Here is a 15,718-nt window from a genome sequence, read left to right on the forward strand (position 1 = left end):
ATACATAACATACAGTGGTGGAAAAAGTAGGCCTATAGATCATTTGCTTAAGTAAAAGTTCTGTTTTCAAAGCCTTAGGCTACATAATCACTAATTTGTGAGAGAAAGTAAGAAAGTCCCACCCTCTCTCAACCTAACCGGTCAAGGCAGTAAGCTGCTGACCATGTTCCCCCCGCCACCAACCCAACCGGAAGAGGCAGTTGGCTGCCAACCCTGAGTTTGGTTTATGCACCCCCTTTTGTCAACCCAACCGGTCACACATTTATTTGTGTTTTACAAGTAATGCATCCACCATAGTGATCTCTGTGGTCTATAGCTCATTTGCTATAGTTTATCAATGGGTTTTTGGTTCTGTCTTCCAAATACAGCCTACCAAATAGTTTATTTTGACAGACCAAACACTTTGCCCATGTCTATTATCTGATGTTTAGATCCTTAATATAATTCATGCAATTGTGCTTTACTCTTATTTACTCTTTTTTCCCCATAAATTCATGTTGAGAGTAGCAGAGTACTTGAAGTACAAATTGGTGCATAAAAAGTCACCAGAATGCAGCAAATGAAGTGTGACACTTAAAATCTCATGGGTGCCCCTTCAGCCATAGGCCCTTGATTTCATGGATCATCCCTAAAATAGGCTATAAAATTGGCTATAATTAATGTAGCCTATGATTCATGAGGATTATTCCCAATGAATTGACTTTAATAAAGATACCAGCATGAATGGTTTTCTTGCCATCACCAAAAGCATGGCAGAGCAATATCATAAACTTCACTCACTTAAACTCAAAGAACAGAAACTTTCTAAATCCCACTCAGTCTGCGATCCAAATCCGGGTATGGTGGGGGAAGGGCCGGATTGGCGAGTTTCGGCCTTCCCCGACCTCCAAATAAAAAGGTGAGCTCCCACGAAAGCCATTATTGCCTAGCTCGCACCCTGAGTTCATCACAGGAACTTCTTGGTCTCGTGAACAGGTAAGAGACATGCTTTATGAAATGCTTTCAGTTAGACTCATCAGAGAACGGCTAATTTAATAGGTTAGGCTATTAGTTGTTATACCTTTTGCCAATGCATCATATAGTGACAGTAAACCCAATGTATGCTGAAATTGGTTATTTGTTCTTCACTCTCCCCACCAGGATTCTTCTGCTCTCCAGAGTAAAAATGGTGGATTATGAAGTAACAGTATCCACTGGTAATCTCCTCGGTGCCAGAACTTTTAACAGTGTCTTTATTAAACTGGTGGGCGAAAATGGGGAGAGCGAACGCACGTGCCTCATGGACCACAATTTATCTTTCGGCGGAGGAGCAGTAAGTCTAACCTTTTCTAAATGTTTTTTCAACTTTGCCTATAGGCCTATATGATTATAGACACAATGAATAACAATTTAGATAAGCTGATGTGAACACTTGCCAACTGTGCAGCAACAAGATAGGAGCTGTCAACCTATGAGCTTCATAAAATTTGTAGGCTATTGCATGCAGTTTTATTTTGTGCACCCTTCTGCATTAAGCCTAATTAGAGAGGCAGCCTCGGCTGTTTCAACCGTTTCAATTGAAGCAGGCCCCGCACTCCAAAGGGCCCGACTGAATTGAATAATTTACCCACTTTTGAAATAAAACATTTATTTCAGTCTATGTGTAGGCCTAGTGACCATAGACTATAGGCCTATATAAAAAGGAAGCGACATAGACACGGGAAGATGGGGTGCAGCAACTCCCTCATCCCTCTTTGACCGTGATGCCTAATGGTAGCCTACTCTTCAGTCCAGTGAAGTGTGGCAGGATGGAGTCTCGGGAAAAGCGACAGACAGACCCGCGTTATAGCCTATGCTCGTCTCTATGAAACGGCTGCATTGTGATAAACTATGATGAGCTGATCGTGGGTCACATCTCTCGCTCTTCCAGGCGCTTTCTCTCCCTCTTCATCTCCTTCAGTTCTCATTAGTTCCTCTTGTTGACTGTGTAGCTGCTGCTTGGACATACACTAGCCTTTGTTGGTGTTTGCTGTCTGCTGAGGTGTAAAACATGATCAAATCGTTGTAATTTGTTGTTAATAACTATTAGATAAGTTATTCTGGCAATTCAAATGAATTTGAATATCCCGCACCATTTAGGCTAGTATGACGTCATTATATATAGACCGGCGTCTATTGTTATAGAGATAACACAAAAAAAAACAATAATAACAATAAAATGGTGATATCAGTAGGCTATTACTTTAGTAATTCTCTGTTTTTTGACACTAGCAATAGGCCTACTATTGAGTTTGCTATGGTGATCTTATCGTGAAGGCATTATTATACTATAGTGTTCATAAACCATTGCCTATTGTTTTCTACATGTTTTTGGATGCACTCTAGAAAGTTACTTTACTATACATTTACTATAACATTGTAGGTTTTATTGTGTGTTCAAAAAACAACTACAGAAACACTATAAAATACAATCCAATTCAAAATAATTTAAGACTACTTTAGAGATGTATTGAAATATTATAGTGCTACTATAGATGATAAAATAACAATACAGAAAAAACTGGTGAAAAATACTAACATTACAAACATACCATAGGACAAACATGGTATACAATAGTAATACTATGGGTTATTTTCATGAGGGCGCTGTTGGCACACTTTTCAGTCTCAGCCGTTTTTATGTTAGAATACTCTAACATACAGCAAATGAATAAAGGTATCATCTATAAAGAAATATAAACATTATGTAAGTTTATGTACACAAATGTTTTCCAACATCTGGTTATTTGTGATTAGAGTCATGTTGTGCATTTGTGTGACAATTATTTTCTGGTCCTTTAAAGGTCTAGAAAACAGAAATGTAACGACAAAAATGTTTCCTTTGTTAGGCAAAAATGTGCAGATAATGCATTTAAGTTGAAGTCCGAATATATATCATTATTAATGCAAACTGAATTATAGTCTAATTTCTTTTCTCTTTTATGTTTTTCTTTTTGGGGAGGGGGCACATGAGCTCTTGAAACAGGCCCCTAGATGCTTAAGGCTGCCCCTGAGTAATTGTATGCTAGTTATTGGGATGCTACAGCTCAGTTCTTGGTTATTAAACACACTTTCTCTTCACATCATGTATAACTGTTTTCAAATAATTTCTGTCATTACTCCAGGTGTGTTCTACAGTGTCCTGCCCAGTCTCCATTGGAAAGCTGGTCCTGATAGAGCTAGACAAACAGCCTCTCCCGTTGTTCCCAGAAGACGTATGGTTTCCTGCCAAGGTGGAAGTGAAATCCCCTGAGGGAGACACCTACAACTTTCCCATCTACCACTGGATCTCTGACAGCAAGGTGCACCGTTTCAGAGAGGGAACAGGTTTGTGCTGTTCACCGACCACAGAAGACAGAAAAGACTTCTGAAAGCTAGATTATAAAAAGGGCTTATAAAGAGTAAATTCATGCCAGCATACCATATCAATAATTTTAAACATTAATGTGTTTTTTTCTTTAAGCTCTGACAGTCTTTGAAGACAACCATCATCTTGGCAGGTACAGTCGGCAGCAGGAGCTGAAGCAGCGAGAGCAAGACTATCGGTAAGAGTTCAGAGCTTATAGACAGGAACTAACAGCATCCAAACCTCTTCCATGTTTGGTTGAATATATTCAAGATATGTAATAATACATTTACCACCACCAGAGTTTATTAAAATGTATTATACTATAAAATTGCAGTACATTACATGAATGGTCTTCTCTGTTTTTCCTAGCTGGGATGTGTATGTAGAGGGAATACCTCACTGCATAAAGGCAGAAAACCCTCTTTCTCTGCCCTGTGAGGTCCGCTTCTCCTTCACCAAGACTACAGAATTTCGCTACACCGCATTCACAAGGTGAAGTCCTCAAATTCTGTCACATGTCTATCTATCTTTGTAACTGTGTACCTGCTTACCTACCTGTCTATCAAACCATTAAAGGGATAATATATTTTTTTAGCCTGACTGAGCTGCAACTGAAGGGACTGGCTAATTGCAAGAAGAACTGGACTAATATTCAAGATATCAGTCAGGTGTTCTGCTACAAACGGACTGACATATCAGGTACTGTATATCATGGTAGTTTTATGGAATACTTGATACCATAAGCATGATAGTACATATACATTCAACTGTGGCCATTCAGATAATCAACTGTATTTCAATATAACAATATTAAAACTGTTGTTTTCCTAAAGTAAGCTGAAATCTATTGGCCTCTATTTTGCTCATTAAACGAGAGAAAGGACAGAAAGAACAGAAGGTCCTTTGTGTACATATCTAAACAGGTAGAAGTTTCCTAATTTTAGGCTTTGCTCTTGAGAAAACATTTTAGTTGCATATATTCAAGACTCTAGAGAGGCAATAGAATTTGACTAGGAACATTGTCTATTCATGTCTGTGACTCTGGATTCTGTGAAATGCATTGTTTCCCATTTTCCTGTTTGACAAGCAGTGTGCAGGTAAGACAACTAGTATACAGTAGATTGATTGATTGATTTATTGAACTTCTTTATTGATTGTAAATATAAAAGTGGCGTCTCCAGCAAGAGATGTCCCAACTGCAAATACCGTCTAGCAAGATTTTCATAGTCCAAAATCACTAAACTCAAACTCCTTCTTTTTCCAGACTATGTCAAGGAACATTGGAAGGAGGATGATTTTTTCGGCTACCAGTATCTGAATGGTGTCAACCCCATGCTGATCCGACGTTGTACATCTCTGCCTGATCATTTTCCGGTCACTGATGGCATGGTCTTCCCCAGTGGTCAGTGTAGCTTGAAAGATGAAATGAAGGTAATTGTCTTGATTTTGTTCCACGACACATTTACTGTAGAATTGCATGTTGAACTTATATGTCCACTGAATATCCGCACTGTATTACAGTGGCCTTTCACATAAAACATTTCAGATTACAGAAAAGGTGGTGCAACACTTCTTGTTTGTGATTGGACAGAACCCAAGTCACTGGCGACAGTTAAATGTCATTTCCTGTTTCTTTAGTGTACTACTCTTAGCAGTGTCCTTGCACAAATTTGGTGCAAGAGGAGATTGAAAGCTTAATGAAATATTTTAACAAAGAACGCTTATATGATGTGATTCTCAAAATGCTTTCAATAATCATGACATGAAAATGTCCCACCTCTGTCATTATGGTGTGAACACCGGGGCATTCCTACGCTTCTTCCAGAATGACATCAGATTTGGGATCAGCACACCAGCCTCTTACAGTATAGGCATGTGTAGAAAATAATAGCTAGCCTAACTAAAAACAGCGTGATGAATGTATCCAAATGTAATGCAGTTAAAGTAATGATTTTCCCAAAATTCTTTTAACCGGTACCTTTTATCTTACTCAGTTAAAACTGTTCGCACAGTTACATCTATCTGTCGCTTCCCACACCACCCCCCACACATCTGTTACATTGCCTGCACAAACAGAGAAAAGTAATATTGGAACAACCTAGCTGAAACTGGGCCTGGTTTGCGTTGTGATTGAAGTTTAAGGACGTTTTATGTTCCCAGAAGTAGGCTGAAACCTGATACATGAAACAGACTGCAGAGCAGCGCTAACCACAGTCTAAGGTTTGATCTTTTAACTGAAATTAGGCCCCTGGTATCTTAAAAAGGGTCAATGCAAAAATTTGGAAGGGACTAATTTCTTCCCGAAATACATTATTTTGAAGATGAGTCCACGATTTGCGAACTGTTCCAATCTAGCACTTGTATTGTCCCTCCCAATCTAAAATATTGTTGACCATACTGTACTCAATTAAAGCAAATCATTTCTCATCCTCACTAAAATTCCAAACAGAAAGGCAACATTTTCCTGAGTGACTACAAGCGTTTGGATGGGTTGACAGCAAACACCATCAATGGGAAGAAGCAGTACTTGATGGCTCCGCTCGTCCTTTTCCACAAGACACCTGATGATAAACTGATGCCCATTGCTATTCAGGTAAGATTAGCACTCAAATATAGCTAATAGTAAAGCTGGAAGTTAGAGTATTGATTAAGATGCATATCATTCAAACCATAATGTAGATACCTCTCCTGCCTGCGCCCGAGCCATATCCAAGTTGACTGACTGTTGAGTGTGACACAAACTTATTTAACTTATTTACATGACACACAAGCATTGATGAAAATAGGAATTTCCCCATTCAGGGACCAACAGAGTATTAAACTTCAAAGACAAACCTGCCAAGCAGAACAAACCTGCAGTAAATAGGCAAACTTACAACAATTACAGAAAGTTCTTTAACATTATTGACCAAGTAAGACTAGTAATGGAATGGATTGAATGAACCACATCCCCCTTTGTTCTCCTGCAGCTGAAGCAGACTCCAGCAGTGGACAATCCCATCTTTTTTCCTACTGATTCTGAGTACGACTGGTTGATGGCCAAGATTTTTGTGAGAAGTGCAGATTTCAGTGAGCATCAACTCAACGTTCACCTGCTGTGCACTCATCTGCTGGCTGAAGTTTTTGCCGTGTCACTGCTGCGGAATGTGCCCATGGTGCATCCACTGTACAAGGTAACTGTGAGGGATACTAAACATATTTTCATTGTCGGGAATTCCTCACATTAAGTAGACTGTGTGGATTATATTGTATATAGTTGCTCGTAATGCCAGTTATGTTATGTTACCAGCTTATAACATAATAAAGAAGAACTCCACCTGGTGACTCAGGGCTCTCTGATGAGCCCTGTAGCTGCCAATATTATCCAGATACTTTTAACAACTTTTTTTAATCTTCCAAAATTTATGAACCATAATATTTTAATATGTATAGATTTGCAAGTATTTCCTACTGCTAAATGATATATAAGCATCTAGACTTCTGACTTTGTTAACAAGTAATAGTGTTACTAACATATTTCTCTCTTTCCTTCAGCTTCTCATACCTCACACTCGCTACACTCTGCAGATCAACAACTTGGCTCGACTTCTTCTAATATCTAAGACTGGAGTTTTTACACAGGTACGAATAGACCAAGACACTCAGTAGATCATTACCTAATTAAAGTTTTTTTTTCTCGTAATATAATACTTACATATTTGACTGTTCCCCAGTTTGCAGCTTCTGGTGGAGAGGGTATGATGACAATCCTGAAGAGATCACTGTCCTCAGTGACCTACAGCTCCCTCTGTATACCAGACGACATTGCTGAGCGTGGGCTGGAGGCTGTGCCCAACTTCTATTACAGGGATGATGGACTCAAGCTTTGGGATATTATCCACAGGTATTATACGCAGTGTCCATTTTGCATTATGTTTATATATATATTTTTTTTTACAATATTTATATTGGTGCAAAATCATAGATGTTTTAGTGACGTGAAGTAGCCATGCTGCACAATATGAAGGCTTACACTGTGTTGGGCTTAGTTAGAAGACATTTAGATGCCATGAAGCACACTAAAGTGAAATAAACATGCTTTGCACAGTGTGTGTCTAAGATGAGGGTTAGGCCTGACATCAGAGAATCCAGGGAAAAAAGTCATTAAATATAACTAGTGTAGTTTTATGCTAGAAACCAAGCAAAGAACTGAATCACATGCTCATGCTCATTTCCTCAACTGAAGTGATGGTAAAGATTACAGGGAAGATCAGCTGGTGAGTACAAATGCTGCACATCTGTGTTAATGAGATTACTCCAGCAGGGAGCACCAATCCTCACAGGGAAGTATGGAATCATGTAGGGGACTAATTTCAAATTATCATGCAAACTTGAAAATGAAAATGTAATCCCACAATGACATTTTCATTTTCCACATATGTATGTACTATTTAGGTAAAAATTAAAGTTATTTTGAATGTTCATTTTCATTATCACATACTTGTGTGGGCATTCTAGGACCATATTAAAATGAAAATGGAAACAGCATTTGACATTTCATTTTCAAAGGCTTTCAAAGTAGAATTTATTTAAATGCAGTTAGCAAAACAGCTCCCCCAGTCTTTTGTATTTACATGTTTATGTTCTCATTGTCTTTTTAGGTCAAAATTAAACTTAAAATGCCATTTTCTAACTATGTGAAAATGAAAATGAGAACAGCATTTGACATTTCATTTTCAAAGACTTACTCTGCTCTAAAGTGGACAAATGCAATGAGTGAAACAGCACCCCCAGTCTATTGCATTTACATAGGGAAGCAACTTGATTATATAAATGTAGGATTAGAGAGTACATTTTATTCCATCTCCGGATTGTGCTCAAATTCTGTCAATATCTCCTTATGGTCCGGCAGACTGCGTAACCGTCTCGTCCTCTCTGCATGTTAGCTTGGCAGCAGCAACTATAATTACAGTGCTAACCCACAACCTAACTAATGTTAGTTACATTTTTTGCTGTGTTGCTCTCATGGTATCATGGTATTTATCATGGTGTTGGATTTCTATAGAATCACTTACTTTAGGTTAGGTAGCTAAAACTAACATAGTCAAAGCCCTGAAATAAATCCTCCCTAATGTTCAGTTTTTGTTGAAACTGAGAAGAGGCATCCATAATAATTTTTGGAAGCTGCAATTTGTAGTCCTGTTGTATTGTGTTAAACTGAGAGATTTTATTAACAATGGTCCACCCTCACTGATGTAAATGACGTGGACAAAATATTAGAAACACTTCTCTGTTTAACACAATGAAGGCCAGGTTTTAAGTACTCATGCTTCTGAATGTTGTCTTCCAAATAACATTGCAGGTCTGATCCCTATTAGAAAAGATAAGAGCAGTGCTGCTGCAATTTAGCTGCTTTGATTTATTGTTGAGTTGCTCTTTAAATGTCGAGTGGCCCAGGTGTTCGATTAACAATACCTTAAAGAGATGACTGATAAATGGGTGATCTAAACCTTAGCTACTGGTTCTTGATTGACTATGGTCTGGCAGTGGGCTATAAAAATGTTCTAAATGTTCCTGCCTGAACTACTTTGATAGAGAACCTAGGTGAAATGAGAGGATGGGCATAACTACTCTACAGCACTAAAAGTGTCGGTTTTACCAAAAAGCAATCATCAATGTAGTTGAGTCCTGCAGCTTTACAGGTGATGTCCGAATATAATCCTTTGTATTATTGCACAGGGGACAGTATTAGACTGAGAGAATATTTAGGGCTTAAATAAAACAAAGACTTTAAAACAAAATATGAAAGAAATATATTTATTTACTATGTGGTTGCCAGGGAAATATGAGACACCGGGTGAAAGTCACTGTTTGCCTAAAAAAAACACAACTTGTCAATTTTACATTTTTGTTTGTGTATGACTTAAACAAAGGAGGTACAATGCGTACTGATAAAATTCAGAGATGACATTTGAACTTTGAAGCGAGCCAGGCTTGCAGTTTCCCCCTGCTTTCAGTCTAAGCTAAGCTAATTGCCACACAGCTGTAGCTCCATATGTAGTGCACAGATATGAGAGTTGTAGTGATCTTCTCATCTCACGCTCTGCAAGAAAGAAAATAGGCATGCTTCCGAAAATAATATCCTAATAAATTTGTATGATCCATTATGTCTAATATTGCATCAAAATCTTAGAAACAACAGATCTGATCATTCTAAAGAGATGACCTTTAAATTGTCTTAGAAAAGAGTGTCTTTCTGCTGTAGTGTGTTTTATAGAATTTTTCCTAATTTCTCAAAGGTTCGTGGAGGGAGTGCTCAGCTTCTACTACAAGAATGACGCCGAGGTCCAGCAAGACTCCGAACTGCAGAAGTGGATTCTGGACATTTTTAAATATGGATTCCTTTCCCAAGCATGCACAGGTGAGCTTTAAATAAAAGCTCAATCTTCATGATTATAAACGTGCCATTATATTATCATAATGCAAACATATGTCAAACTTTAAGATGTCTAGATATCTTTAAGTAATGCAGTTTATTCTCTCTAATTCTCAGGGATTCCACAGAAATTTACCTCCGTGGCAGAGTTGGTCAAGTTTGTCACCATGGTGATCTTCACTGGCTCAGCACAGCACTCTGCTGTGAATTCTGGACAGGTGAATACTTTTAAAGCTATTTTTGCAGTTTACTTCAAACTGGAGAGACACCAGTGACACCTGACTTTGTGTACTGTAAACAAGCCTTTACCCCTTAATATGTACTAGTCTACAGCCATGATAGCGGGTCTGTGAGGCTGTACTTTGGCACAGTGGTGCTTTGAGCTAAATGGAACAAATGCTAACACATGATGATGATACTAACATACTGACTTTTAGCAGGTATAATGTTTACTAAGATCACAATCTTAGTTTACCATGTTAGCATGCAAACATTTGGTAATTAGCATAGCAGTACATACAGTAAAGCTATGCTGCTACAAATAAACATTTTGATCTGATGATGGCACTAGATGAAAGGTCAGAGGATCCCCAAAGTTATTACAGTTCGTCCTGCAGCAAACATGAATTTCTGAACCAAAGTGAGGGCAATCCAGCAGAAAGTTTGAGACATTTCTCTCAGAACTACAAATGTCAGTCACATGGTTGCACTAGAGGAAAAATCAGGGGGTCACTTAAGTCTTTAGGATTGATCATCTGGGGACCAATGCCATGTCTTTTATTCCAATCCACATTTCATGGAAATACATCCAATAGATGTTGAACTATTTTAGTGTTGACCAAAGTAGTGGACCGACTGACCAACAGATTGACATGGCATGGTTTAAAAAAGTATTAATCACTCATCTGTCAATCATTCATCAATTGCAGTATGACTACGGTGGCTGGATGCCCAACACTCCCATCTCCCTGCAACTTCCTCCACCAACCACAAAGGGGACGACAAGCGAGGCCACGATGCTGCAGACATTCCCTGACATCAACACAACAGTTCAGGGAATGGCCACCTTGTGGCTACTCAGCAAGGACTCCTCTGACTTCGTAAGTGCCAAATACTTCATAAAAAACTACAGAAACTAACATTTCAGTTCAAGTTGTGTAAGGGAGGTCAATATGAGCCAAAATACCCACTTGAGACAAAAAAAAAGTCCTGCTCACTTCCTACAGGTGTACATTATGTTGCCAATAGTTTGATGTTTCTAAATCTTTTTTTTAAATGTTTCATTGATCTTATCAGGTCCCGCTTGGCCACTACCCAGAGGATCATTTCAGTGAGAAAATTCCCTGCCAGCTGATAATGGATTTTCAAGAAGAGCTTGAAGTGTTAAGTGTAGCCATCAAAGTCAGAAACCAGAGTCTGGACGTCCCGTACACATACCTGGATCCAATGGAGTTAGAAAATAGTGTGGCCATTTGAGTATGAGCTGTTCAGTTTCATAGGAACAAAAGTGAGAAAGGTAGGAACTGCCTGTTCTGATACTGACTGATACTATAGTGTAAAGAAACTACTGCATGTGACTGATCTGTGATTGTTATACAGCCAACTTGGTCAAAATGTACTGTTCTAAATGGTAATCCACATCTTAAATCTTCTTAGCTTGTCACTGTATACACATTGCATCTAATCAAATGAAATCACTGTAGGAAAAATATTATTTTGTATAATGATTGTAACACTTTAGAAGTAAATTGTGCCTTGACATAATGAAGCATAAATAAGTGTAGGGACCTATGTTTGGCTAAATTTACTATGTGTAATGTGTCTGTATGTTAGAAAATAGGCTGAAAGGAATACAAAACCTCTGAGTGTTTCATCTCATGTGAAAACAAGTATGGATCACCTAGGGCATACTATGTTTAATTCTGTAGAAGAAAGAAGGTTCCTGTCACCAGAGAAATAAATATTGCAGCCCTGTTCTTGCTGCATGTAATGAAGAACAGATTCATAACATCAGTGTTGGATGTCTATCCTCTCCAAAAAAGATGAGTTTTCCTCACAATTACAAATGTAAAATGCAAAATATAAGGTTGCATTGTTTCTTAGAAAAGAAAATAAACATGATGCATGTGTATATAAAACGAATGTGGTTGAGTTGTCATTTAATAATCACACAAAAAAAAATTTGATTTTGGATATTTAAATTAAACATCTTCATTATTTGTCCCTATATTCAACACATTCTTCATATCATAGAAACTTTTCCTTATCTTACGCTATGTTGTAGTGTTAAAGTGTGAATGTCTGCATTTAAAACTTTGTGTGTGTTGTAGTTCATTTTCAGTAACTACTGAGTCATTAAGGTCAACATAATGATGAGCACCTGCGAGATCATTATAATCATAATTACCTACCTACATCATCTCTTATTATTAGTGTTATTATTTACTGGTAGGGACATTCAAAAACAAAACTGTCTTTAGTAAAGAGGGACCATTAAAGATTCTGAGTCTCCAAACAGAGGTGCTTATCGTTATTAGTTAGTCCAAATTTCGTTTCTTGGCAGTGGCATTCAATTTCTCCTGTTAATGGTCCTTTCTCTTTTTCTTTTCCCTTCTCCATTTCTTCCCTTGTCCTTCAGATCATATCTCTTAAAAAACATTTTAGCCAAAACACCCTGAAAAGTAAATATTGTCGCAACTGGCAGGCAAATAGCCAAACAGAGCTTGTACCTGCAAACATGGCGCCCCTGTCCCAGCATGCAACACTGCGTGAAGTACCTTCACATTCTCTGTAGTTGAATAAACTGTGATTCATCTGCTTTGCATATTCTAATTCTTACACCACAGTGATTACAACATCTAAAAATACTAGCTTTCATTAAGAAATCCTAACCACCTTAACACTAAGGTGACACACACCACTAAAGGGCATTACACACTGTTCCCAATTTGTATTGTAGACACGGTTCATCTGTGTGTGTGTGTGTGCGTGTGTTTGAGGAAACAGCAACTTGCACGTACAGAACAAATTCATATGACTGATTGAATCAAGAATGTGTGTCATCATCTGTCCACATTAAGAAACAACTGTAAACCATTGTGGTAAGTCATTTTTTAAAATATGGGTGAGGCCGCATTTAAAGTCTCAACAGTCGCAGTTCAGACTCAACAAGTAATTCTGATGTATGTTGACACGCCTGGGATACATTTAAGGTCATTAATCTGAGCCATTTCTCACAGCCTGATTAACAAAACACACATTACAAGGAAACATAATTTGAAAATTTTGTTTCTGAGCGGGAGTGTAATATCAGTATTCAGATGATAAGTTTTGTAGACAGATAAATATTTAAAACTGAGACTTTGCAGTATATTAAAAAGTCCAAAATGTGTTTTTTAAGGTTTGTTTCAAGAATCCTTTTTTTTTTTTGCTTCTTGTATTTAGACTGAAATACAAACAAATATTGATCTCTTTGTTGAGTTCTTTGATCACCGGTTACTGTCTTCTTAAAACCATGACCTTCACATTAAGGTAGATTATTTACTTCATAGATTAGACAAATAACATATTTTCTTTTAAGACTGTTTTCTTTATACAAATTAGTTTGAGAAACAGTGAAATTGTAAACCTAAATATCCCACTGGTACAAGTTTAGCTTAGTTAAAGTTTGTGAAAAATCTTTTAATGAAGAATATGCTGGGGCACGAGAAGTTTAAAAAAAATGTCTCATGACAATAAACGATGAATGAACAATGAAAAGACACAAACTGAGATATTCCACCAAACTTTTATTATACCATTTTAACACACTGGATCATAGATTTTCTAAACCTATCAACACGAACGATGATCAATTTATATAGTTGAACATAAATGACACTGTATTGTATAAAATAGATAAAGTCATCACAAGTTAGACTGTTAAGAGGAACTTGTAGAGAACAACACTGAAGTGACACACAACCAGACTGCATGTGTACATGATCGCAGGATGTTCAGCAGCAGCAGCAGTGTTAGTGGCAGTGGTGTTTGTGTTTATCAAGTTTGTTGCCGCCGCTGTCGTGTTGGTCGCAGCAACGGTCGTGGCTGTGGTGTTCGTGGCTGTGGTGTTCGTGGCTGTGGTGTTCGTGGCTGTGGTGTTCGTGGCTGTGGTGTTTATTGCTGCTCCAGTTGTGTCTGCCTCACCATTTACTGATGCTAGTAATCAACAAATAAAACATCAATATAAGAGAGGACTGTTTCATTTTTTTAAAAATTCATAGCAATGTCACACGAAAAACACATTTTACTCACCGACGATCAGGAGTTGGATCAGAATTGTCACAAGCATTTTAAATCTCTCTTACATCTAAAAGAAGAAAATGAAAATTATGTTTTACTTGATCAAACAAATGCTACCTTCCACTTAGCATGCAATTTAAAGATTTACCAAGTCTATTTGAGATTTCAAAAAAAAGAAACAGAAACACAAAATACACTACATACTAAACATGTGCACTTTTTTCTACACACTAAAAGACAAGAAAAAGATTGTACTTACAAAACTTCTCCGGGTTTTCTTTATATAGGTAGCTGCCTTGAGCTGTGATGTCAATGGTGCTTTCTCTTGTCTGTCTTTGGGGAACTCAACCTCTAAGATTGTTGCTGTCTTTATATGGTGAATGACAGCCATGAAAAATGATGCGAAAGAGACCCAGCTTTAAACATGTTTGAGGGATCATCATTCCTTCCACATTGGTCACCTTAGGGTAACAAATTGCTTTGTTTAACTGTAGATGTTGGATTATTCAGCTGCAACTTAAAGCAAACATGTTCTGGATGAAGTTAAGGAGCTGTCTTGCAGTGTGACACAAAGACAGCAGTGTGAACATGACAATCATGAATTATTTGTGTACTGGCTGCTTAGGCAGTACCTTACCTTAACAAGGAATGTTTTGTGTAAAGTTTATAGAATAAAAAAATAAAGGTAAAGAAAAAGCAAGGTGTGTTTGTGCACAATCTACTCTCCCAATCGACTCTGCTATTTTGGGTGAGCAAACAGTACAATGTTTTTGATTGAAACCCTGTCTCGTGTTGCATTCATTTGGGCTGCATTATAAAGTTATGCGTCACAATCAGTATGAGTATTGTATAGGAGATCAGAACAAAACTCCCAGTGACGGCACCAGTAATACATTTTTATTCAGTTCAACTGCTCCAGTGATTCTGGTACATTCATGTCGTCATGTGATAGTCAACCATCTATGTTTCAAAAGGATTTCAGTTAATGGTGAGGGTAATGTGACTTCACGGTCATTGAAGAACAGTAACTAATGCCAGTTTCCATAACTCCTGTAGAATAAAGAAACTAACAATAAAAAATAAGGTGACCAGATTTCTGAAATGAAAAATGGGGACATTTTTGGTTTGGGGGTCAGTATTATCATTAAAAAACATAATGTTGTTAAAGATGAAATAAAAATGGGGGACGGTTTCGTCATCTGTCAAATATAACTCTTCTGAATGAAATCAAGTCATTTTGATGCAGAAACTACCTTTCAGTCAGTAAGTAGATTCTGCAATCACTTTCTGGCAAGCAGAATACTGCATTTTATGTGTTGTTTTGACCATTTAAAGGTATTTTAAGAGGTAAACAGTACTAGGTGAATTATAATCTGTCAAATATAACCCTCATGAATATAATGAAGTCATTTCAGGGCAGAAATAACCTTTCAGTTAATAAGTAGAGGCTGCAATCACTTTCTGGCAAGTGGAAAGCATTACATGGGTTGTATTGGCCATTATTTTAACATGTAAAAAGGACTGGATTGGTTGGTGCACAGCAACTTAAATAATGTAGTCATAAGAATATTTGCTAAAGAGATCATGTCCTTATGTATAACTCAGCCATGAGTCATCATAGGCTACATTCCGTTTTCCAAATATAAACAAGGACA

The 15,718-nt window shown here is 37.6% G+C and overlaps 1 protein-coding gene across 1 annotated transcript; it reads left to right on the top strand.

Annotated features, from left to right (window-relative positions):
• The first annotated feature begins 1,143 nt into the window (after positions 1-1,143).
• On the top strand, positions 1,144-11,896 carry LOC119898956 (arachidonate 12-lipoxygenase, 12R-type-like). Its single transcript, XM_038713302.1, has 14 exons — positions 1,144-1,312; positions 3,144-3,345; positions 3,482-3,563; positions 3,737-3,859; positions 3,963-4,066; positions 4,632-4,798; positions 5,817-5,960; positions 6,337-6,540; positions 6,902-6,988; positions 7,081-7,250; positions 9,646-9,767; positions 9,900-10,000; positions 10,712-10,882; positions 11,079-11,896. The coding sequence occupies exons 1-14, from the start codon at positions 1,166-1,168 to the stop codon at positions 11,256-11,258; spliced, it is 2,004 nt and encodes a 667-aa protein (XP_038569230.1). The 5' UTR covers positions 1,144-1,165; the 3' UTR covers positions 11,259-11,896.
• The last annotated feature ends 3,822 nt before the right edge of the window (positions 11,897-15,718 follow it).

The sequence above is a fragment of the Micropterus salmoides genome, unplaced genomic scaffold (genome assembly GCF_014851395.1).
Source record: "Micropterus salmoides isolate LMB-PRFRI ecotype aquatic unplaced genomic scaffold, ASM1485139v1 Ms_hic_scaffold_12, whole genome shotgun sequence".
Taxonomy (NCBI): Eukaryota; Metazoa; Chordata; class Actinopteri; order Centrarchiformes; family Centrarchidae; genus Micropterus; species Micropterus salmoides.

Excerpts from the sequence above, each read along its gene's own strand:
- LOC119898956 (XM_038713302.1), top strand. The coding sequence starts at position 1,166 with ATGGTGGATTATGAAGTAACAGTATCCACTGGTAATCTCCTCGGTGCC. Across the intron at positions 6,541-6,901 it reads TGGTGCATCCACTGTACAAG|CTTCTCATACCTCACACTCG; the intron begins GTAACTGTGAGG and ends TCTTTCCTTCAG. Across the intron at positions 10,883-11,078 it reads GCAAGGACTCCTCTGACTTC|GTCCCGCTTGGCCACTACCC; the intron begins GTAAGTGCCAAA and ends TGATCTTATCAG.